The sequence below is a fragment of the Suricata suricatta genome, chromosome 10 (genome assembly GCF_006229205.1).
Source record: "Suricata suricatta isolate VVHF042 chromosome 10, meerkat_22Aug2017_6uvM2_HiC, whole genome shotgun sequence".
Lineage (NCBI taxonomy): Eukaryota > Metazoa > Chordata > Mammalia > Carnivora > Herpestidae > Suricata > Suricata suricatta.
Genome location: NC_043709.1, coordinates 6,667,415 through 6,689,973, shown reverse-complemented (window position 1 = coordinate 6,689,973; position 22,559 = coordinate 6,667,415). Strand labels below are relative to the sequence as shown.

The 22,559-nt window shown below is 49.8% G+C and overlaps 1 protein-coding gene across 2 annotated transcripts in view; it reads right to left on the bottom strand.

The window, feature by feature from the left end:
• Positions 1-9,676: 9,676 nt before the first annotated feature.
• DESI1 (desumoylating isopeptidase 1) overlaps positions 9,677-22,559 on the bottom strand; it is a 19,641-nt gene continuing 6,758 nt past the window's right edge. Inside the window, exons 2-6 of one of the 2 annotated variants that reach the window (XM_029955936.1) lie at positions 18,537-18,558; positions 17,375-17,444; positions 15,018-15,127; positions 14,204-14,359; positions 9,677-12,193 (exon numbers count right to left, since the gene is read on the bottom strand). In XM_029955936.1, coding sequence (XP_029811796.1) covers positions 12,100-12,193; positions 14,204-14,359; positions 15,018-15,127; positions 17,375-17,444; positions 18,537-18,558 — 452 coding nt within the window. In that variant the 3' untranslated portion in view covers positions 9,677-12,099. The remainder of the gene's footprint in view (positions 12,194-14,203; positions 14,360-15,017; positions 15,128-17,374; positions 17,445-18,536; positions 18,559-22,559) is intronic. The other variant, XM_029955937.1, reaches the window with a different exon arrangement.

The window sequence follows — 22,559 nt, the reverse complement described above, 5'->3', positions numbered from 1 at the left end:
CACATTGGTGGGTTCGAGCCCCACGTCAGGCTCTGTGCTGACAGCTAGCTCAGAGCCTGGAGCCTGCTTCCGGTTCTGTGTCTCCTCTCTCTGCCCCTCCCCCTCTCATAGTCTGTCTCTCTCTGTATCAAAAATAAATAAAACATTAAAAAGATTTTAAAAAAATGCATGGACTACAGCTTCCTCCTCCAGGATTCTGTTTTGGCTTCCTTCCACACTTCCACAGCCCAAGGCTACGCCTGCCTCCCTCTTTGTTCCCAGGGAGTACCATTCAGTTTGGCAGTATCCCTGGGTGGGCATTTTTGCTGCATCCACTATTCTTGCCAATGCCTGTTATGAAGTTTTGGGGTGATGGGGGGTTGTGGGGAGCCAGTGGCCAAGAAAGAATTCTTAAAGACTTCCTTGGTGCAAAAAGGTGATTTTATTAAAGCATGGGGACAGGACCCTCAGGCACAGAAGAACTGCACCGCAAGTGTGGGGAGTGACCCTTTTATGGAGTCGGGGGAGATAAAGTCGGCAGGAAGTTTCCAGAGACTTTCACATGCTAATGACTTACTGGAGGCCTAGCTATTGTCAAACTAACTTTGTTTTTCCCTCTAGCAAAGCATTAACACTGACAGCAGGGAGTTCCTGGACTTTATATCATTAATGGAATAGCCTTTTTCAGGTAGACTGCTGGAGACTCTTTTTTTTTTTTTAATGTTTTATTTATTTTTGATACAGAGAGAGAGACAGAGCATGAGAGGGGGAGGGGCAGAGAGAGAAGGAGACACAGAATCTGAAGCAGGCTCCAGGCTCTGAGCTAGCTGTCAGCACAGAGCCTGACACGGGGCTCGAACCCACGAACGTGAGATCTGACCTGAGCCGAAGCTGGAGGCTTAACCGACTGAGCCACCCAGGCGCCCCTGGAGACTCTTATCCATTTATCCATTTATGTTTTTATCCTTTCTTGTTTGGGGATAGCTGGGAGTGTCTAAGGAGTATAATACATGTCCCACCTGGGAAGGGAGGGGGATGTGCTAGCTTGTACTTGGCCCTCAGCTTGCCTGAAGCTCCCTCATCATCTGTGATCAGCTCTGGCAGTTTAGGCCATGCAAGGACACACATCCACACAACTATAAATTGGGTACTTCAGTGCACAATGCTTTTGATAGTTTTGTTTTGTTTTGCTTTGGTTTTTGTCTTGGTAGCTGCAAGAAGACCTTGGTGGCCCTATGAAGATCTGACGTGGTATGAAGTGTTGGGGTTCTGGGCCGAAGGCCAACAAAGAATTCTTGAGACGTCTTCGGTGCAAACGTGTTTTTATTAGAGCACAGGGTTCAGACCCACGGGCCGAAAGAGCTGGAATGGGGCTGTGAGGAGTAACTGATTATATACTTTGGGATTTGGGGGAGGTAAATGCAAAGGGAAGTTTCCAAAAGGACTTTTCTAGGCTAAAGAAGACTCCCAGGGTCTAGGAGGCCTACCTATTGTCAAACCGAGGTTGTTTTTTCCTCCAGCAAAGCATTAACATTGAGACAGTAGATCTCGGAAGCTAAGCAGGGTCGGACCTGGTTAGAACTTGGATGAGAGACAGTTGGGACTGCCCAGGGTAATGTTAAACTCTGCAGGTCTCAAAGATTTGTCAATGGACTGCAGGTTACAAGGAAATTTAATTTTGTCTATATTTCCTTTTGCCTTTGTTCTCAACAGATTGCTGGAGGCAGAGTCCTGAAGGACCAAACTAACTCCATGACAGGCTTCAAATAAGCCTCAGAAACTAGAAGGCCTAAATTTCTGTTTTCCCAAGTATGACTCAGCAGCAACGCAAAGAAAAACCATCCCCCCATTGCCCAAGTGGATACTATCCCTCGCCTGAGCCAATCATAAAACACCTGATACTCCCGCTTAGTTTTAAATTATCCAATCACCCTGCGCCTCGCCAACCCCTGCCCAATCATCTTACAATCCCTGCCCCCTCACCCCACCCTTCACCCCATCCCTCACCCCCAACTTAATAAAAACCCTGCCCGACTGATGATCGGGGCTCTCAGCACTATCGGCTGCCTTGGTGAGGTCTGGGAGGCCGAGCTTAAGCCCGAATAAACGGCCTTTGCTTTTGCATATGTGACTCGGACTCCTGGTGGTCTTTGGGGAAACCGAGATCTGGGCATAACAGTCCCAGCTGACTGCAAGGATTTGGACAGGTCACCTTTCCTGACCTGTTTCTTCATCTACATAATGGGGATGTAATCCCCACCTGATAGGACTGTGAACAGTGAGATAGGAATAACCATTAGTTATTGACCCCTTACTATGTGCTAGCCCTCGAACTAGACAAGCTCTAGAAGGTTCGCTCTCCACTAGGTGAAGAAAAAAAAGGATGCGCCCAAGGCTATATAAAGCACCTGCCGGGCCTGCAGGGCTGAGATGGGATTAACGAATTAACGGTAAAGTGATTACCTGCCACTGGCAAAAAAGCAGGAGAACACCAATATAAACGTCAAAATAAGTGGCATTTTAATTTTTTTCTTTCTAATTTTAATATTTAAAAACATTTTTAATGTTTTTTATTTATTTTTAAGAGGCAGAGAGAGACTGTGCAAGCAGAGGAGGGTGAGAGAGAGAGGGAGACAGAATCTGAAGCAGGCTCCAGGCTCTGAGCTGTCAGCACAGAGCCCAACACGGGGCCCGAACCCACAAACCGTGAGATCATGACCTGAGCCGAAGCTCAACGCTTAACTGACTGAGCCACCCAGGCGCCCGCCTAACTTAATATTTTTAAAAATCAAAATAAATGCAAAAAAAAATCCACGATGAGCAAAATATCAGACAATATGTAAAAGACAGGATCAATAGTTGTGCCCTGCTGAGGAGCCATAGTCAAGCCGGGCAAAAGAAAAAAACCTGTTTGTTTTTTTTCTTCCAGGCCCCGTGCCAGAGTTTGGTTCATTCATTAAACAAATGTGTTTGGAGTACACACTGTTCTGGATTCTGGGAACGCTGCAGAGAAGAAAACAAGGGCCTTGCCTTCAAGAAGCTTTTGTTTTCTGTTGGATACTGAAAGCAAGCAGAACCATCTCTGTGGGAAGGAAAACCCAACTCGTTCTCCTGCTCTTACTGTTCCATCCGGATCTGGTCCCTGGGACTCTGGGCACCAGTGATGAGGGAATTTAAGGCAATCTCAGGGCAAAGCACAAACTAGCAAATATGTCCCTCTCCCCAGGTGGGCTGCCTGTGACATTCCTAAGGCACTCCTGGCTGCCCTCAAGCTAAGAGAAGGAAAAAACAATTAACTGATAGAGATCACAGCCATGCCAACAGGAGTCACCAACAGTTTACAAACATTTTAGTAAATTATGAGAAAAAGGCAATCTTATCAATAGCCTGATCTCCAGAAACCTATATGTAAGAGTTACCTTAAGAAGGCGACTGAGCGGCCATTTTGCTGGGGGCCGGAGGAGAACACGAGCACAGACAACCCCCGCCCCTCACCTGCAGACCTGGATTGTCCTGCCCCATTTGGAAACAGCCAATCATGAAGCTCCAGTTTTCCCCCACCCCGACGAGGCAGGCAACCTATCCGGTCGCCGTGACCCTAAAATGCCCTTACTTGGTAATCTGCCCCCCAAGACCAATCCCGGAACCCCCTCACCCTTAAAACCCCCGCCCCTCTCAAACCGGGTGCGACTTCCCTGACTCCCGACTCCCGGGGTCACGAAACCTCGCCCGGGAACCTCAGATCCCAATAAAGGCTCTCTTGGCTCCATAACTTGGTCTCTTTCTTTCCTCTCGTCTCTGCCTCCATCTATTAAATCTTACACTATAGACTCAAGTTTCCTGGAGACCCAACATCACCCTCCCCTCCAAAGTGATCTGGGAAACAAAGGCAAGAATGAAATGGTAAATAAAATTAACTTTATAACTTGCAGCCCATTGGCAAACACTGAAGGCAAATACAGAGCACAGAGCATCTCTCTAGGAGCTCCATACGGTCTTAATATTCATGCCTTACTAGAAGGAAAACAACCTCAGCTTGACTATAGTAAGTCCTCGGTATCTTCAGAGTCCTCTTTAGCATATGAAGGTCCTTTTAGAGGCCTGCCTTTACCTCCCCTCACTCACGGTATATAAACAGTCACGTTCACAGTCCTAGTGCAGGTCTTTCCGCCCATGGGTCCTGTCCCTGTGCTTTAAAAAAATCACCTTTTTTGAGGGCACCTGGGTGGCTCAGTCAGTTAAGGTTAAGCATCCCACTTCAGCTCAGGTCATGATCTCACAGTTTGTGGGTTCGAACCCCCATAAGGCTCTGTGCTGACAGCTCAGAGCCTGGAGCCTGCTTCGGATTCTGTGTCTCCCTCTCTCTCTACCCCTCCCCTGCTCACACTCTGTCTCTGTCTCTCAAAAATAAAATAAAAACATAAAAATAAATAAAATAAAATCATCTTTTTGCACCAAAGACATCTCAAGAATTGTTTCCTGGCTGTCAGTTCCAGACCCCCACCACTCAACCCAGCACTGCCTGGGCTCAAGACCCCTCCTAGGGCCCAGCTAGCTCGTACAGAGCCGGTGGGTGGGGCTGGAATTGCCTAAATTAGTCTCTCATACCTGACAGCCGATACCTACCAGTTCCATTGCCCAGAAGTTCCTAAGAGCCGGTTACATGCAGATACCAGGCCCCACCCCTGCTACTGGGCTCAGAAGCTGTAGGAGGGGGTGCACAGGACAGGACAGGGTTTTGTCTCCTGTGGATTGGGCCCACACTTAGAAACACAAACAGAGCTAAGCTCTGGAACAATAGCACATCTGTAGTGAACTAGTTTCCTCACAAAAACCTTTCACAGTCTCTTCCAGAATTCTCACCTCAACCCGTTTCACTGAAACCCAGGGAGGGGGAGTGAGTTGCTCTGAGGCACAAATGCTAAGGACCTGATAGAGTAGCTCTGTGGCCACCAGTGTGTCCCTTTAAGAGGGAGGCTCATCCCTGGGAACTGGCGCTCAGATGGGGCCCTGGAGGGGCCCTAGGGAGAGGCAGAAGTAGGACTGGGGGGACTGGGACTACAGAGACTGCTCAGGGCACTCTGGGCTCACCAAAGGAAGCCAGGTCTGAAGACAGGGGGCCTGAGACCCTGGCCTGGAAGGATCCTGCTCACAAAGGAAGGCTCTGGCTCTTTGGGGTCGGGCTTTTGAGATTTGGAGGTTAGTGGCTTCCATATTTGGTTTGGACAGCGTAGCTCCTACCCTGGGCATTTCACTTACTTTTGCCAAGAACCCTGTGAGGTGAGTACACGTATATCAATTTCTAGAAGCAGGTGCTGACCCCAGAGGGGTGATGTTGGCTTCCCAGGATCACAGGATGGGCAGGATTCACATGAAGTTCTGTTCCGCTAGAGCCATGCTTTTCCTTGCCCCCTTGGTGGAAGGCCAACCGTCAACATGTGCTGAGTGAACATGGGAGCTGTTGATCCTCTTTTTCCCTATCTGGGGTGTGACTTTTTTTTAGAGAGAGCACGAGCGCATGAGCAGGAGAGGGGGAGAACCTTAAGCAGGGTCCACAGACGCAGGGCTCAATCTCACAACTGTGAGAGCATGACCTGAGCCAAAATCAAGAGTCGGACACTTAACGTGCTGAGCCACCCACACGCCCCTGGAGTGTGACTTTTTCAGGGTGGCAGCCCCAGCCTGAGGGGCAGCCTTCATGCAGCGTGTATACAGGCAGATTGGCGGTTCTGGGGCTGTCCCTCTGCAGCTAGGTGAACTTGGGCACATTCCTCCTACTCCCTGAGCCTCTTCCTCATCTATAAATGGGGCCACCACTGCCAGCCTCTCCCGGGCTGTCAGGAAGATGAGGGGGTGCAGGAAAGGATCTGTGCTAAAAGAGGCTTTGCAAAGAACAGTAAGGGCTGGTTGCTGGTTCTGATTCCCTCTTAGTTTAGGGGCAGCAGGAGTTTGGGGAGATTGTGGATGTTCACCTTTTCCCTCCGTATTTCTAAAAGTCTGCAGGACTTACATTGTTTTCACAATAAACAAGCCCATTGAGTTTAAATAAGCAGAAGGGCGCATGCTCAGAGGTGGTGTTTGTGGAGCTGGTGGAGGCTGTTGCTGGGTTGGCACAGGTCCCTTTGGGGCCAAGCCAGTGGGGACAGGGATGACACTGCCCCACCTGGAGGTGGGGGCAGGGGCGGCAGCCCTCCCTCCACCTCTGCCCCTGGGGTTAGTAATCTCTGTGGGCCAGACCTCAGCCCCAGGACTGAGAATTTGGGCGAGTGAACCACTCCTCATCTCCGGAGTCAGGGGCAGGGAGAGGAGGTCTCTCCCCAGGAGGGGGGCGGAGACTATCTCATCCATTGTCTTTATTCCACAGATGCAGAAGCCGAGGCCCATATAGAGGGAGGTCTTGATCAGGGTCATTTGAGTCAGAAGGTCAGTCCCGGTGGGTTTGTATGCAAGTCTAGGGCTAAATTTTTATGGTGTACCATCCCCTTCAATGTCCACACCTCAAGGAGATGCTGGCCTGTTCCAGGTCCTGTGCTGGGCTCGGGCACTCAGGTGAGCACAGCCAGACCCTACCCCTGGAGGGTGCCCCAGCTCCTGGGAGCCTGCCAGGAAGGGGTCAGAAAGGTTTTGTAGAGGAAATGCTGGAGCTGGGCCTTTAGCTCTGAGAAAGGGGCTGCTCTGAGTTGGAGAGAGATGATCCATGTCCAACAAACAGTAATTGAAGCTGGAGGTGGATACTGTTTGCAGTGACGCTTGTAGCAGGGTATGGGGGGCTGGAGACGCCCAGGGACAGATTTAGGAAGGGCCTTGATACATGTGAGAACAATTGGACTGTTATTCTGTGAGTTTCTTGGGGGGGGGGGGGGCCGGGCCCAGTGTGGTTGAGGTGTGTAGGGAGCATGTGACCTGGGGTAGGCAGCACTAACCCTTTGGAGGTGGCTGGGCTCTGAGCACATCCACAGCGCCACCTGGTGCCCACCTCTCTCACTGCAGCGTGACCTTGTGGGGCTTTCTCCAGTGGAGCCAAACTGTGGGGCAGAGATCTCCGGAGGGGACTCGGGCTCCCTGGCAAGCCTTTAGGACCAGGGTCAGTCCCAGGAGCCCTACCCCTTTCCAAAGACGCCAGGCTCCGTGGTCAAGGGGTCACATTCCGTGATGTGCCAGACCCCTCCTGGTTCTTTGCTGCCTCCCAGGCCAGAGCCCCTATGAGTGTGAGGAGACGCGGGTCTCCTGGTCCAACCTACATGGCCAGGCAGGCGTCCTCCTGCACCACGATCCCATTCCAGAGTAGGTCTGGCCTCCACGCACACAACTGTGAGGAGCTGCCTACTCTTACCTGATGGTTCCCTCAAGTTTTGGGGAAAACTTTTCTGGAATCTTCTCTCCTTAGAGCTTTCTGTATCCAATACCACCAGGCACCATCACTCCCTCCTCAGGTGTTCTCTTGCCACCTCGCTGGGACTGTGCAGACCTTCACTATGTGCTGAGAACAAAGGCAGGTACCACGCAGCGTGTCCAGCATGCGTGTCTTCAAATCCACAGAAATCTCTGCAAAGATGCTCACTAAACCCAATAGCTCTGAGGATGGTGGGATTGCAGAGGCCTTTTTCCTCTCATCTTTCTACTTTCATTGGTTGCCTACACATTCTAAATATAGAATATAACCCAAATACATTTTGGAAAAAATAAGTGAAGAAATCTAGGCAGACCCCGCATCAAAGCTGGAGGAGCTCAGCCAAAGCTCGTGGCCGCAGGACAGGGGGCTGACAGTGGCTGTGCGGTCATGCGGCCCTGGCCTTGCCTTTCTGGTTTCACAGGCGCTCGGAGTCCCTGGGGAGCAGGGAGCTTCTCCGCAGCTCCCCGGGCACTTGGCAGGTGCACAGCACACCTCAGCTCTTACTTGCCTCCTGCAAGCCCCCTCCCCTGGCTTTCTGCTGCTCCTCTTGAGCCGTCCCATCCCCAGTCTGTTCTCCACATAGCAAACAGATTGTGTCACTCTGTGACCCAGAAGGCCTCGCACCGTCTGGCCCACTGGCCTCTCCAGCCTCCGCCCCTCCCACCACCCCCTTAGTTCTCATGCTTCAGTCACTCCGACCTCCATTCCAACGCTCTTTTCACTTGCTGCTCCCTGTGCCTGAGTGCTCTTCTCTCAGATCTATACAATGTCAGTGAGGCCTCAGATTAAACATCACCTTGTCACACAAGGTCCCCAACCTCCTGATGCTATTCCATTCACACCTGGGGAGTTCACACCTGCTGCCACTTGGTTGTATTTCCCTCTAGCACTAGGCCACCTGAGATTACCAAACTTCTCTACCCCTTTGCCTCCCAGCCTCCTCAGAATAGAATCCCTGTCACAGGGGCCTTTTTGTCCTGTCCCCCGCCCCTGCCCCCCGCCCCCCAGCACAGAGCCCAGTGCTGCTTTATATACAGTAGGCTCCCAGGGAGACTTTTGTGGGGACGAATGGATTTACTCCAGACTGACTTGCTGGGAGTCACAAAGTCTAAGGGTAAAACCACGTGCCATTTCCCACAGAAGCAGGCAGTGCACATCCGCACCATCTTGTCTCAGAAACTGTCCTCGGCAGAGAGGATTGGCCGGGGCCTCTGCACGGAGCTGGCTCACAGAGTCCCCAGTCAGTGGCTGTTGAATGCATTATGCCCTGAGCCTGACATTCATTGAGTATTTGATCTGTGCCAGGCACCAAGCCTAGCACTTTACAGTTACCCTCTGGAAAACCACCCTGTGAGACAGGGACCATTGCCTCCATTTTACAGATAAGGAGACAAACAGACTGGCCCACACGTGGCCAAGTGAGGACTTAAGCCCAGGCTGTGGGATCTCAGAACCGGCACTCTTACTAAAGATTCCTGCCTCTGAACATGTCAGCTTTGGGGGCAGGGAGGGTGTCAGCCAAAGCCACCTACCCCCCCGCGTCCTCTGGAGAGACGGAGCCTTACTCCCCAGCTAACATGCTGGAAAGACACAGCGCCTCAATAACGAGGTCTCACAGGTGCGGTGGTGAGAATGTGGCCTAGATTCTAGGGCTCAGTCATTTGCCGCCTGGATAACTTAGTTTCTCTGTACCTGTGTCTCCCTCTGTAATACAAGACCAGCACCCACACCTCAAGTCCGTTGTGTGTGAAAGTACCTAGCATCGCCTCGGCATGTGGAGCATGCTCACTCAAAGCGGGCCAACTGAACCAACAGACACCTGCAGCCACACTGGTGTGTCTGGAGTGCCAGGGGACACTCAGAGAGCTATCTGCCCACCCCCACACTTGTCGAGTGAGGCCATGGTAACAAGGTGGGGAGATCCTTGGGGCCACAGACCCGGCCTAGAGCCAAACTGAAGCCAGAAGTGAAGGCTTCTCGGTGTGATCAGATGCTCTCTGATGGCCAGGGTCCTCTAGGGGGACATCTCAGAAGCTGAAGCCAGCAGACAGAGGCTCTGAGTCTTACTTTACCACCAGCTGCAAGGTGACATTGGGCAAGTATTCCCTCAGGGCCTCTTCCCTACGTTTGTAAACCAGTGGCGAAAGTCACCCATTCTTCCCTGCTATCCTCACTTCTTACTCGCAAGGCTGACAGGCAAAGGCAGCATACCCAGACTCTGCAGAGTGAAGCTCAGAGGGAGACAGACCGAGAAGAAGCCTGGCCATGTTGGACGCATACCCAGACCTTCAAGCACGATGCAAATGCAGCAGGCAGAAATGAGTTTATTGCATTAGAAAAAACACTAAAGAAAACCAGCAAACACCTCCGTACTAGACACAGTTACTAGTTTGACTTCAAGGGCAAAGGAATCTCAAAGGTACAAGCTTTATTTGGGGGAAGGAGTGACGGTCTCATCCCTCCTCCTTCCCTGTCCCTTCAAATGGACCTCAATGGAGGTGTCTACTGCATGAGACACTTATACACATGGCTCGTTTCTCGCTCTGCTGGCCTCACACACCGTGTGGAGCTAGCTGGTCATAACGAGCACGCTCCTGAGGTTCTGGGATTGACAGAGAAATGTGAGGAGTGGGTTGGCGGTCACAATGTGAGCCCAGGCTTCTAAAATGAGTGACAGTGGGACTTGGGTGCAGAGAGAGGGCTTGCCTTCCTGGAGAGCTCAGAGAAGGCTGCTTGCTGGCGGACTCTGGCATCTCTCCCCACAAGCCTAGGGCGGAGGCATTGGCACAAATGGCTGCTGGGCATGAAGGGAGGCTTTCAATGAACCGTGTAAGTCGGTCTCTCAGGGCAGCCACTCTGGCAAACTTCTCCTGGTCTGGAGAGTTTGCTATTAGGGGTGAAGCCAGCTGAGCCCGGATGTGGGGTTGAAGAGAGGAGCCTGTGGTGCCCAGCACCCTCTGGCTAGAGCTGAGAGCCCTGGGAAGAGAGGTCTGGAACAGGAGCCTGGAAGAGACAGAGGGCTGGGCAAGGCAAGCTGGCAAAGGAGAGAAACCTAGGTAGGAAGCCAAGAACTCCACTAGCAAACTGCCTTCCCGGGAGAAACCCAGCCCGGAAACCTATTCTCCGTGAGCCCAATTCTGCCAGTAGGTCAACTTTAAATAACAGTCTCTGCTAGTTTTCTGCTCTCTGAAATGTCACTTGACCTCAGAGTTGGTCACCATGGAGGGGCCCCCGGTCAGGTCACAGGCAAACACAAAGGCAGAAAACCATCTTTTCCTCTAGCCGAGACCCTAATGATGCCAACTGCTATGGCTAATGGTAGAGTCAGGGCGGGATGAGGCCAGAGGTGAGCAGCAGCTTTATGAAGAGCAAAGGCACCTGCTACCAGCCAGACCCCAGGGAAGGGAACATAATTCAAGTCTGAGAAATGGCAGGAGCTGTGGGGGAGGGACCCACAGATGCCAGGGCTGGGACTCAGGGACCTGACAGCTCTGAGACCCTTCTCCACACTCACTCCTCCAAAAACTAACTTAAGGGAGGCATGTGACGAAAAGGAATCTGAAAGCCTCTCCAAGTAAGAAACATCCAGACGGGTCCTCCCTATAAGCTCCTAGCAGCTCCTTAGCGAAATGTGCACACAGGCTCTCACCAACGCATCCGTAAAGTCAGAATGACGACAGAAATAACATGTGCCTTCAAAACACATTGAGGATAATGTAAAAAATCTCTATCAGAAACAACTCGAAATCTTCTTGCCACCTTGATTCTGATTATTCTTTCTACATCAGGGGTGTTTTCCTAGAGCAGGGAATCGCTTCCCCTTGGTCCCTAGCTGAGTATTGCATACTGGTTTGGGGGGGTGGAGGGGGTGGTACAGGGGCTGCAAACAATCTGCATTATCACTTGTCGACAATAGGCCTGGGTCTCCGCCGCTCCAGCCCAGACCGTCACGAACTAGGACAGGTCAGCCATGCCGAGGAAGAGCGGCCTGTGGCCAGCAAGGCAGGCTCTCCAAAACTAATGTCAGAGGATTAGCAATCGGCAGGTGGAAGGAAGAATGGCTTTATCCTGTTTTCTCTGGCCTAACACTTGCTGTCACTCTCTCCTGATCCTGAGGCTTTTGGTTGCTCCAGCCCTGGCCCCATGGCCTTGCTTCGGGTAGGGAGGGGAGGCGGGAGAGGCTGTGGCTACAGAGTTCACTTAGGCTGGGTTAGTCATCCTGAAACTGGTCCATGTGCACCAAATCCTTTGGTTCATTTAATGCTAGAGAGGAACTGCTTCTGGGATGTTGCAATGGCTGCTTCGTGGGTGCTGTAAAACTCACCTGGGTCCCACAGGTGGTGGCAACCTGGGCAGAGCGTGGGCGTTCTCTGGAAAGAGGTTCTGGGTTGGGGCTCCCCCAAACCGTGCCTCGTGCCTTCTGCTTAAACACACCCTCTCCTTTTCTCCAGTGTGGAGGACGCTTAGGAAGCAGCGTCAAAAGTGAACTCACAGACAAGACAGCCTTAATAAATTAGTATAATACTATTAGAAGGGATGGCGTTTTGTTCTGTTTCTTAGCAGCATTGTCCTACATGCAGCCTGGTGATCTCCTTCCCTGGGAAATTTAAAAAGCCGTCCCCTGGTTGTTAGCTCTGATGTAAAATTATAAAATAGAAATCTGGTAGGGTTTGTTTTGTTTAAAAAGGAAAAGCCCTGGTGAGGCAGGGCGGTCCCATGCAGTCCTGTTAGCTCTGGCCGTTGGGTCGGCCCACGGCGCTCCCTCCAGGAGGCTGGATCTGGATGGAGTCCAGGAGGGGCCGCAGGGCCTGTCCGAAGGGCCTGTGGAGAAGAGAGACCCAGAGGCTGGGGTGGGCTGGGTGCAGACAGTCACAACCACGCCCACGGGTGCAGTGATGCCACCACACGGGGAAGGACACCCATAACCCCATTCGGTTTTCTCACCTACCTTGTACATGACGTTCATGGAGGAGCCCTCGAGATAGCCTGCTCTGTGTTTTTACTCCTGGGGCCCCCTCCTCAGGAGATGCTACTGTCTTACTACCTTCGCCTGGAGACCCTGGTTAGCTCTGGCTTGAACAGGCTGGCCGCATACAGGGAACTAGAGCTTTCTGACCTTTCTGCACTTGAATCTTTAATTCTCATGGCATATGTAGATAAAAATAAAGTTTAAGGGAGGAAACTGAGCAGAAGAAAAAGGATATGAAAAAGATATTTTCTAGGGAGTACAGGAATATTCAGGAAAAATGAAAATGCAGGTTGCCAGGAGGCATTAAGGCCACTTTCTAAAGGGCTCCCAGTTCGCTCTCAGAATAGCGTGGCTGGAAAAAAACACTGCAAATACTGGAACTTTAGAGACTTCCCCAAATTCCTAGAACCTTAAATCAGGGTGCCCACAACACTTCTCAGTAACTGGCTTTTTTCTTTGGTGGATATTGCCATTTTTGAAAATCATGTCCGGGGGCACCTGGGTGGCTCAGTCGGTTAAGCGTCCGGCTTCAGCTCAGGTCATGATCTCACGGTTCGTGGGTTTGAGCCCCGCGACGGGCTCTGTGCTGACAGCTAGCTCAGAGCCTGGAGCCTGCTTCGGATTCTGTGTCTCCCTCTCTCTCTGACCCTCCCCTGCTCACGCTGTCTCTCTCTCTCTCTCAAAAATAGAACATTAAAATAAATAAATTAATTAATTAAAAAAAAAGGAAAATCATGTCCAGGTTCAAAGGGAGTATTCTCGAGCATAGACAGATGGATGACACCAAAATACATTAACCTTAATTCAGACAAGTCCTGGAGCTCCACCCAGCAAATATAACAGCAAGAACTCTCCAGCTACTTCTCCTTGCTTGGGGCCTCATAACCTAGATCCTTTAGTAAGACTGTGAGGTTTAACACAACCACCGAGGAACTGGAAGGCAGGGGCAGGGCTGGGAGATGGGGCTCTCCTCACTAGATTGACAGGGCAGCCTTGTTTCCTATGCAAATTTGTCCTGAGAGGTGCCTACCCAGGTGTGAAAAGCAGCTCACCTTGCTGAGCCTGCCAAACCTGCCAGGATCTCTGTTGGACAGGGCCCCAGTTCAGGAGAAACTGAGTCAGGGTTTGCAAATGAACATGGTCCTGGAGTGGGCAGAGGCCTGCTTGAACACAATCAACAGCAAAGGAAGGGAAGGGTGTGATGGCTTCAGGTGTGTGTGTGTGTGTGTGTGTGTGTGTGTGTGTGCGCACGTGCGTATGCACACGTGCCCATGTGTCCTTTCAGGGGACACTGTCTGGATGATGGCCCACAGTGCTTGAGCTGCATCAGGGTGGGAGGGGCTACAGTGTGTTCTTGAAGAAAATGTCTACTGAGGTATGAGAGCAAGCAGGAAGTTGTCTCTGAGGGCATCAAAGAGCTCGTGGTGCGGGGGAAGAAAGACTAACAAATGACATCTGCAAAACAAGCCACCCTACCAATCCTCTGATCTCTCTGCCTGTCTATCTGAAAGCGCACTTAAGCGAGCACTGCTGGGGAGTGGCATGCTTGATGGGAGGCCGGGGGTCTGTACAAATGTTGAAGCCAGTGTCAAGTGGGTTTCTAAGTTCTGTGGTTGCACTCAGGCCAGGGTAGACCTGGTCCAGCTCCAAGGATGCGGGGCGGGAGGGGGGCGGGTAACACAGGGGCACATCGGTGAGTGGAGGGGATAGTGGCTTTCCCCGTTAGCAGCTGCCATCAGGGCAGGGCCCACCCAGCTCGGGAGGATTCTGCTGGGGTCAGGGGAGGGCAGACACTGACTGTGAATGGTGATTTCGGTGGTGTGGGGAGTGGGGGAGGACAGAGACCACCAAGGGCCACTTACGTGGATAGAATTTCAGAGGGAAGGTCAGTGATGTAGGAAGGGATCTTCCGCCCAGTCAGGAACTGCGCCACTTCGTTGGTGAAGGTGTTACAGTTGTGTTCAAAGAGGTTGTAGGCCTCACTTCTGTACATTGTGAGAAAGGTTTGGAGAACAGATCTGAGAGAGTCAGCAAGCACACATATGAAATAAACCAGGAAATGGCATGGAGCACACAGCTGAGAAAGAGGGCTGTGATCTTCCCTCTCTCTTACACTCCAAAGGACTGCTTGATCTGCCACTCTGAACCACAAAAAACAGTTTAAGGGAAAGATGAAATAAAAATATATGGCTCCTCTACAGTTTCAGCAGAATCTTTACATTCACGAAAGCAGAGCTCTAGTGTTAGAGTTTTACAATTGTTACAATGGCAATCGACTAAAGCGTCTTTAAGAGAAAACCTGCTCAAGCTGGCATTTCATCCAAACCCCTCCACAAACCCTGGCTTTGATTTTTCAGGACGAGATGCTGGCCCAGTATGGGTTGAGAGCAGCAAGTGCTGAAACAGCAGCAGCTGATTTTCATCAGAAGGAATAAATAGCCCTTCCTGTCCTCAGGGTTTCAGCAGACGGTCTGCTGGGATGGGGTATCTGCCTCGGAGCGAAGCTGAGCTCCTTCTGTGGCTTGATGATCGCGTTCTCTTCCTATTTATTCAGCAAATACTGGGCCAGACCTTGTGCTGCGCGCTCTGGGGGACATGACCTTGTGGCTGCCAGCTGGGGCCAATCGTCTAGTGGGGGGCCAGACACAACTAACCACCACCCCTGTCTCCACTCACCGGAACAGAGACTCCCCCAGGGAGGACAGGTATTCCAGAAAGAGTTCTTCTGTGACTTCTGTGCTCCCCACATCAACCACAGAGTCTGGGGGCCCAAGCAATGTCCCTCCCTAAAAGAGCCAACCGAAAGAAAGTCATTAAGTCACCATCTCTACTGAATTTTTTAACGTGGCTTCCCATGGGAGACCACAAATGCTCTGTTCCAACGTTTCCCTTTCAGAGCACCCAGTGCGGATGAAGAGTGTTATTTCCTATTTGCACCAAGGCCGCAAGGGCTTAGAGCTTCCTGTTAACTCTCCATTGCCACATGCTGGCAACGTGGCTAAGAAGCTGGGCTGCTTGTTTCTGGTGGGACCCTGGGAAGCCGAGTGTCTGGCCAGTCAGACCCCTGATGCTGTCCCCTCATCCAGGCGATCAAAAAAAATAGAAACCCAGAATCTGAAGTGTCCCTTTGTTCCCAGTATGCCTGATCGCAAGGGCACAACAAAAGAACCAAAGATGGCTAGCACTTGATAGGCCATCTTTCCATGCCTATATTTGAGTGTACGCAGCCAGTTTTTTCTTGTGACACACTTGCTGTCCCTTAGAACACTGGGGAAATGTGACGGACTGCGAGAAATCCGGCAGGCTGGCAAACACTGCCACAATTCAGTTCTATTTTGATCTGGGAGGCTAATCTAACAATGGTGATAGGGTTCCCCAGGCAAGGGACTTAACGGCCCATGAAAGGCTTACAGAAAACCCTCTGCCATAGGTTAACAGACCACTATAGCACACTAAAGGAGAGATGGGGCCAAGGGAAACCAGCCGTGGGTGTGCGACCGATCACTGGCGAGGGCAGGGCTGGGAATGGGCTAGGGGGTAAGGGAGAGCACTCCTGAGAACTCCTTGGAAAGATCATTAATTCATGCAATAGCTATTGGGCATCTACTGTGTGGCTGACATTGTTCTAGGCACTGGGTAAAGCCTGGTGAGCGGGATAATTATGACAGTCCAAGAATAATGGTCTCAAAATTGCAAGAGACTGGAAGATCACTGTTCGACCCCCTATTATTCATTCATATAACAAATATGTATTGAGAACTTTATGTGCCGGGCCTTATGCTAGGCACTGGGGGTACGATGTGGACAAAACAGATGAGATTCTTGCCCTCATGGAGCTTATAGTCTAGCGGGGAAGGCAGACAAAAAAAGTCCCATAAACCAATATATAATTATGAGCTGCTATAAGGTTCTTGCTGGAAAAGTCCAGCATGCCATCAGTACGTTAACAGGGGGCCTTTCCGGTCTGAGGGATCTGGGAAGGCTTGCCTTAAGAAAGTAACATCGAGCTCAAATCTGAAGGATGGAGAGGCAGACCAGATAAGGATCAGGGAGGTGGACAAAGTGAGAGAGTATGTTTAAATGTCAAGGTATGTCCAAGGAATGAGAAGGGGGTGGGGGTGGGGAAAGGCACAACCTGAACAGAGGTCTTTCAGAGAGGGAGACCGAGACCAGAGCAGATAGGGCCCGGGAGGCCATGCTGAGCTTTCTGGGTTTTATTCCAAGAGCAGTGGTCAGAGTTCTGACTTCAGTAGGGGGATGCCATGACTAGACTGTCATCTTGAAACAATCACTTTGCCTCCTGTGTGGAGACCTGACTAAGCAGGAGGGGCAGATGTACTGCTGTGGTCCAGGCTGGATGTGAGGGTGGCATGGATGAAGGTGAAACTCTGCAAATATGGGAAGAGATGAACAGAGAGAGACTGATTTAAGATACTCTTACGAGGTAGAATTGACTGGGCTTAATGAAGGATTTGTTACAGGAGGTGGGGGATGAGTGAGAGGAAGAAATCAAGAATGACTTTCCATTTATGAGTAGAAAATGAGCGGTTGGTTGGTCTTTGCTTGAACACCTCCTAGGAAAACCTTAGATCACTCGGAGAGAAAGGTTTTGACAGGTGCATGGGCTTCAGACACAGAGAGTCCTGACTTTTAGTACTGGTGCAATTTATTGGCCGTGTAAGTTTGGGCAATTTGTATCACCCCTCAGAGCCCTCATCCTTCAGCTCAATGTTGACTCAGTTCATACTATGAGCTTGACACTGAGATGGTGACGGGGACAGAGAGTGAGATACAGTCTCAGCTCAACCATCCTATCACGCTCAGTGTGACCCAGAGGGACCCACATAGGCTGAGGGGGCACAGAGGAGGCCTGGGAAGGGTGTTCTTGAGCTTAAGGTAGTTATGAGGAACTATGCCACAGGTTGACATCCATTGGGCTAGAAGCCAGATACACAGAGTATTAGTAAAGTTCCTGGTCTATGGGAACCCCGGGAACATGAGACTTCAGGGCAGGGTGTTGGGGAGCCACTCACTGGGGGACAGCTGGAGATACCGCCACTGCCAAAGAAGAACTCATCCTTGTGCACAACTATGGAGGTGTGCCTGCAATGCAGAGAAAAGACAGGATAAGCCAGAAAGCTTAAAAACTGGTCCGAGAGAAAGTAAAGCCCACACTGCAAGGAGAATAATTTCTGCCCAAGGATAGGACTTACACAGTCAGCAGCCCAAAGGCATAAATACCATAGATGGGAGTTTCTCAACTTTGGCACTATTAGAATTTGGGGCTGAAGAATTCTTTGCTGGGGGGCTGTTCTGTGCATTCTAGAAGCTTAGCAGCATCCTGGCCTCCACCCACTAGAAGCCAGTAGCATCCCCCCACTGGTTGTGACAACCAGATGTCTCCAGACACTACTCAATGTCTCCTGGGGGCAGAACAGAACACGTGAGCAGAAGAGGAGCCCCTAGATTCCCCCTGACACGGATACACCTTTACTGCCATACAGCTCCGCAGACCAAGGTTAACTCCCAGGTGGTTAAGGGGAGCCGTTAACCTGGACCACACTGAGGGCGAGACCAGAGGATAAGTGTGGACCTGTTTGAGGTAAAGGTGCTCATATTACTTGGTTTGAGTCAAACAAAGCGAGAGATCATTCTGGTCACCCATGTCAGCAGGCTCCAGGAGTCTAGATGGAACACTGACCTATGGTTTCCTCTCCTCATTAGTGGAACTGGGAACTTAGCTACCATCTTGTCTGAAAGGGGTGGGTCCGGTGCGGACAGACCACAGTAGATGAGTTTTAAGACAGCCATGTGGAGCCCTTGAGGCTTCTGTAGTTAGAAGGGTGGTCAGGCGTGGGCATGACATCATTCTACCTTTCTTTAGGCCAGGGCTTCTCAGCCTCACCACCACTGCCATTTTTGGGGTTGGCTAATTCTTTATTGTGAAGGGCTGTCCTGTGCATGGTACGGTGTTTACAGCAGCATCCCTGGCCTCCGCCCAGCCATCAAAAATGTCTCTAGACACTGCCAAACGTCCCTGGGGTTGGGGAGAGGGGCACAAGACGATCCCTGGTTGAGAACCATTGCTTTAGAACTTGGAAGTTTCATGATACAGAGAGCTAGGTTCCAAGCTGGAAGCCACACACTGGAACCAGAAGTGCAGTCAGTCAGTGTAAGGAGTCCCACCCAACTTACCAGATGCCTTCCAGCTGTTTCCCTGTGGAGAAAAGAAGAGATTTAGCTACTCAGGACCAGATTAAATGGACTCCCAGCCTGAGTAAATTCAGAACATTGCTCAAACCCAGAGTAACCCACTATAAACCTCTAGGGGGATTTTCCGGGAAGGCAATTCTCCTCCAATAAGGTCCTTAGGTCATGATATAGGTATGTCGTGTTAAGTAAGTTGAATGGTTAACAGAATCCTTCATCAGAATGCAAGATAAAAACACTGGTACACATGTACCCCAATTTTGTGTTTGCTTTTCTTCCCCTTTGGGGTCAACTCAACTTTGCCTTTAATGTGTCTCACATAGAGAGACAATGGTAAAACAATGGTATAAAAAAGCTATTATCCACTTCTTCATTGAGCATATGGGAGGTGAAACCCTTCAGAAAATGACAGAGTGAAAGTTTACAAATGCCATCCATTTGGATAGTCAATGCAAATATATTCTGTAACTCTATATGGCAGAAATGACGCTAGATATGGAAATGAAAGTACGAACAGATCACTGTCCTGCCTTTAAGGAGCCCGAAGTCAAATGGAAAGAGACACACACACATAACTAAGTAAAGCACAATGTTGATAGGTTCTAATTATAGAGTGGTATCATTACAGAGTGGCAAAAATAAGATGCTATATATAATAAAGATATGGAACTACCTTCATAAACTGTAATTCAACCTGGGAAAAGTAGGGGCAGGGATAGATGTTTCTGCCCGAGGGAATATTATGTCCGAACGCACGGTTGTGACAAAGACCAGGGTCCTGCATGGTAGAGCAAAGACTGTAGGGCTAGTAACAGGAGGAAAAGTGGTCAGCAAGGATGCAGCAAAGTTGGGTAAGCTGGGACAGAAGGCTGTCCTACATCGTGGGGGCATTCATGCTTGTTAGGCAGTCCAGAGTGCCTTGACCAGATCCATGGTTTTGTTTTTAATGTTTATTTATTTATTTTTTAAATGTTTATTTATTTGTGAGAGATAGAGACAGAGATAGAGTCAGAGCATGAGTAGGGGAGGGGCAGAGAGAGAGGGAGACACAGAATCTGAAGCAGGCTCCAGAACCCACAAACCACGAGATCATGACCTGAGCCAAAGTCAGACACTCAACCGACTGAGCCACCTAGGCGCCCCTAATGTTTATTTTTGAAAGAGAAATAGAGTATGAGTGGGGTAGGGGCAGAGCAAGAAAGACACACAGGCTCTGAGCTGTCAGCACAGAACCTGATGTGGAGCTTGAACTCATGAACCTTGAGATCATGACGTGAGCCGAAGTCAGATGCTTGTATGAGCCACCCAGGCGCCCCCAGATCCATGTTTTTAAAAGACAAATAAATACTTTATTTATTTTTTCAATGATTTTTTAAAAAAGTTTATGTGTTTATTTATTTTGAGAGGGAGAGAGAGAGAGAGAGAGACACGAACAGGGGAGAGACAGAGAGAGAGAGGAGAGAGAATCCCAAGCTGAGGGCGTGGAGCCTGATTTGGGGTTTGAACTCAAACTGTGAGATCATGACCTGAGCCGAAACCAAGAGTCAGACCCTTAACTGAATGGGCCACACAGGCAGCCCAAGACAACTATATCTTTTAAAAGAGAACAACTCCCAATATAGAAGATGATCAGGAGGGCAGACCGTAGAGAGAAGAGACTGAAGTGAGGGCTTTGCAACAGTTGGTGGGAGATACTACATGGCGGTGCTAAGAATGGCGAGGAAGAACAGCTAAAGACATGAGAACATTATCAAAAATCACTCACTCGCCTTTGCTTCATGTTAACTGTTCTCTGATTGCTAAATGTTTTCAGTCTTTGCCCTGTGACTTTATCTCTGTCTCTTTTTGTTTATTTATTTATTTTGAGAAAGAGAGAGGGCATGCACAGGAGGGGCAGAGAGAGAAAGGGAGAGAGAAAGAATCCCAAGCAGGCCGGGGCTTGAACTCACGAATGTCAAGATCATGACCTGAGCTGAAATCAAAAGTCGGACGCTTAAGTGCCTGAGCGCCTCTGCCCTGTGACTGTCTAAGGGATGGAACTGTAAGTGCTGTTTGGAAGGTGAGGTAATATGCTTAGGCTTCTTCCTTTGCATAAATTACTCTAATTCCTTAATTATTCTGTAATTCACCTAGGAAATAAATGGAATATCTTGCCCCTTTAAGAAAACTTTCAAGTGACATAACATTAATGTACTTTTCTTTTTCAAAAGAGATAAAAGGAAGCATGGTCCCTCTGTGACAACTTACTGATGGCCCTGTATAGTGTCATCAGAGGCAGCTAAGAGTATGACAAACTCAGACCCTCGCTTCTCCCCTTGCTAGTGGTGGGTCTTGGGCAAGTTTATGGAACCTCTTTGGGCCTCAGTTTCTTCAACACAGAATTGCTGTGACTGCAAACAATAACATACATAAAGCATCACAGTGTGGGGGCACCTGCTGGCTTAGTTGGTGGAGCATGCAATACTTGATCTTGGGGTCGTGAGTTCGAACCCCATGTTGGGCGTAAAGCTTATTTAAAAAATAAGATAAAACATTACAGTGTGTGGTACACAGAAGTCTGATAAATGGAGACTCTTTTATTATAATGGTCTTGGGCAAAAGGGTTAAGAGTTCCAAAAGATAAATTTTACCTCAGGATGGGTGGGTAAGATGTAAGAACAGATTAAAGTATCTAGGAAATTAATATGAAATGATGTGTCCATTTTTTTAAGTTTATTTATTTTGAGAGAGAGAGAGAGAGACAGAGAATGCAAAAGCAGAGGGAGGGGTAGAGAGAGAGGGAGAGAGAGGCTCCACTCTGACAGTGCAGAACCCGATGTGGGGCTGGGGCTCGAACTCATGAACTGTGAGATCATGACCTGAGCTGAAACCAAGAGCCAGACACTTAACCAACTAAGCCACCCAGGTGCCCCAATGCTGTGTCTATTTTACATATAAACATTTCATTTTCTGTTAGTGTTGTGAGGCTAAATGTAATAACAAGGAAAATTGAATGTAGCAGAGTTCTGTCCCTCCTCCAGCGGAGACCGGTCTGCTTTTCACTCAGAGACCTGCTGCTCTGGCCCACGAGGTCACAAATGGACAGAGGGCTTCTGGGGTAGCCCCCTACAGACTGTGGGGCAGGCTCTGCCCTTATTCACACTGAGCTCAAATTCCACAGAGGTGCTGTGAAACAGACTGCATGCTGAAGGGGAGTGGCAGGACGAGCATCTTTAATGGACTGAGCAGATGCACATCCTTCCTGAATCTGAACTGCTTCCAAGTTATCCTTCTTGTCACATCATCCTTATGTAGTACAGCAGGCAAATATTTATTACCACCATTTTACAAACAGGTAAATAAAGAGGCACAGTTTGTCCAGCATAAAAGCAAGAAGAAAAGACATTGTATGAAACCTGTTCGCGGAAGCAAAAGAACAAGGGCCATGGCCTCCTCCACAGGGGGACAGGCCTTGGAAAGTGGGACTTAACTGATTTTTATTTATTTATTTGCCTCACTGGAGTGGGAGGAGGCGAGTAGGAGGCGGTGATTTGAATTAGGTCACAAGGCCATTTTGGAACATGAATTAGGCTCAGTGGATATGAGCACCCCACAGAAGCAGATTATTTTCCCACTAGGATTTCCTCAGCAGGCCAGAGTGGGTGGGTCAGATGCCTGCATGTCTCCAAGCCTCTTGGCACATCCAAGGCATTGAATTCAAGGCCTATGAAGCATGCACGTGGAAACAAACGGAAGACACGGAGAACAGCCCTGTTTTCATCGTGAATAACAAAGAATGTAGAGTTTGGTCTCCCGGAGTCAGCCTTCTGCTGACTGTAAGAGTTAAGTTAGTATATAAAAGCCAAGGAGAAAATACTCCATGCACCTCCTCAGCGATTAACACGGATGGAGCACATAGGCCTACGTGCTGGTGGCGGGACACACTCTAGACCAGCACGTGGAATCCTGCTGGTGTTTAACCGACCTCTGTTACTAAAGCATAAATGATGTGATGGGGCGGCAGAGGGC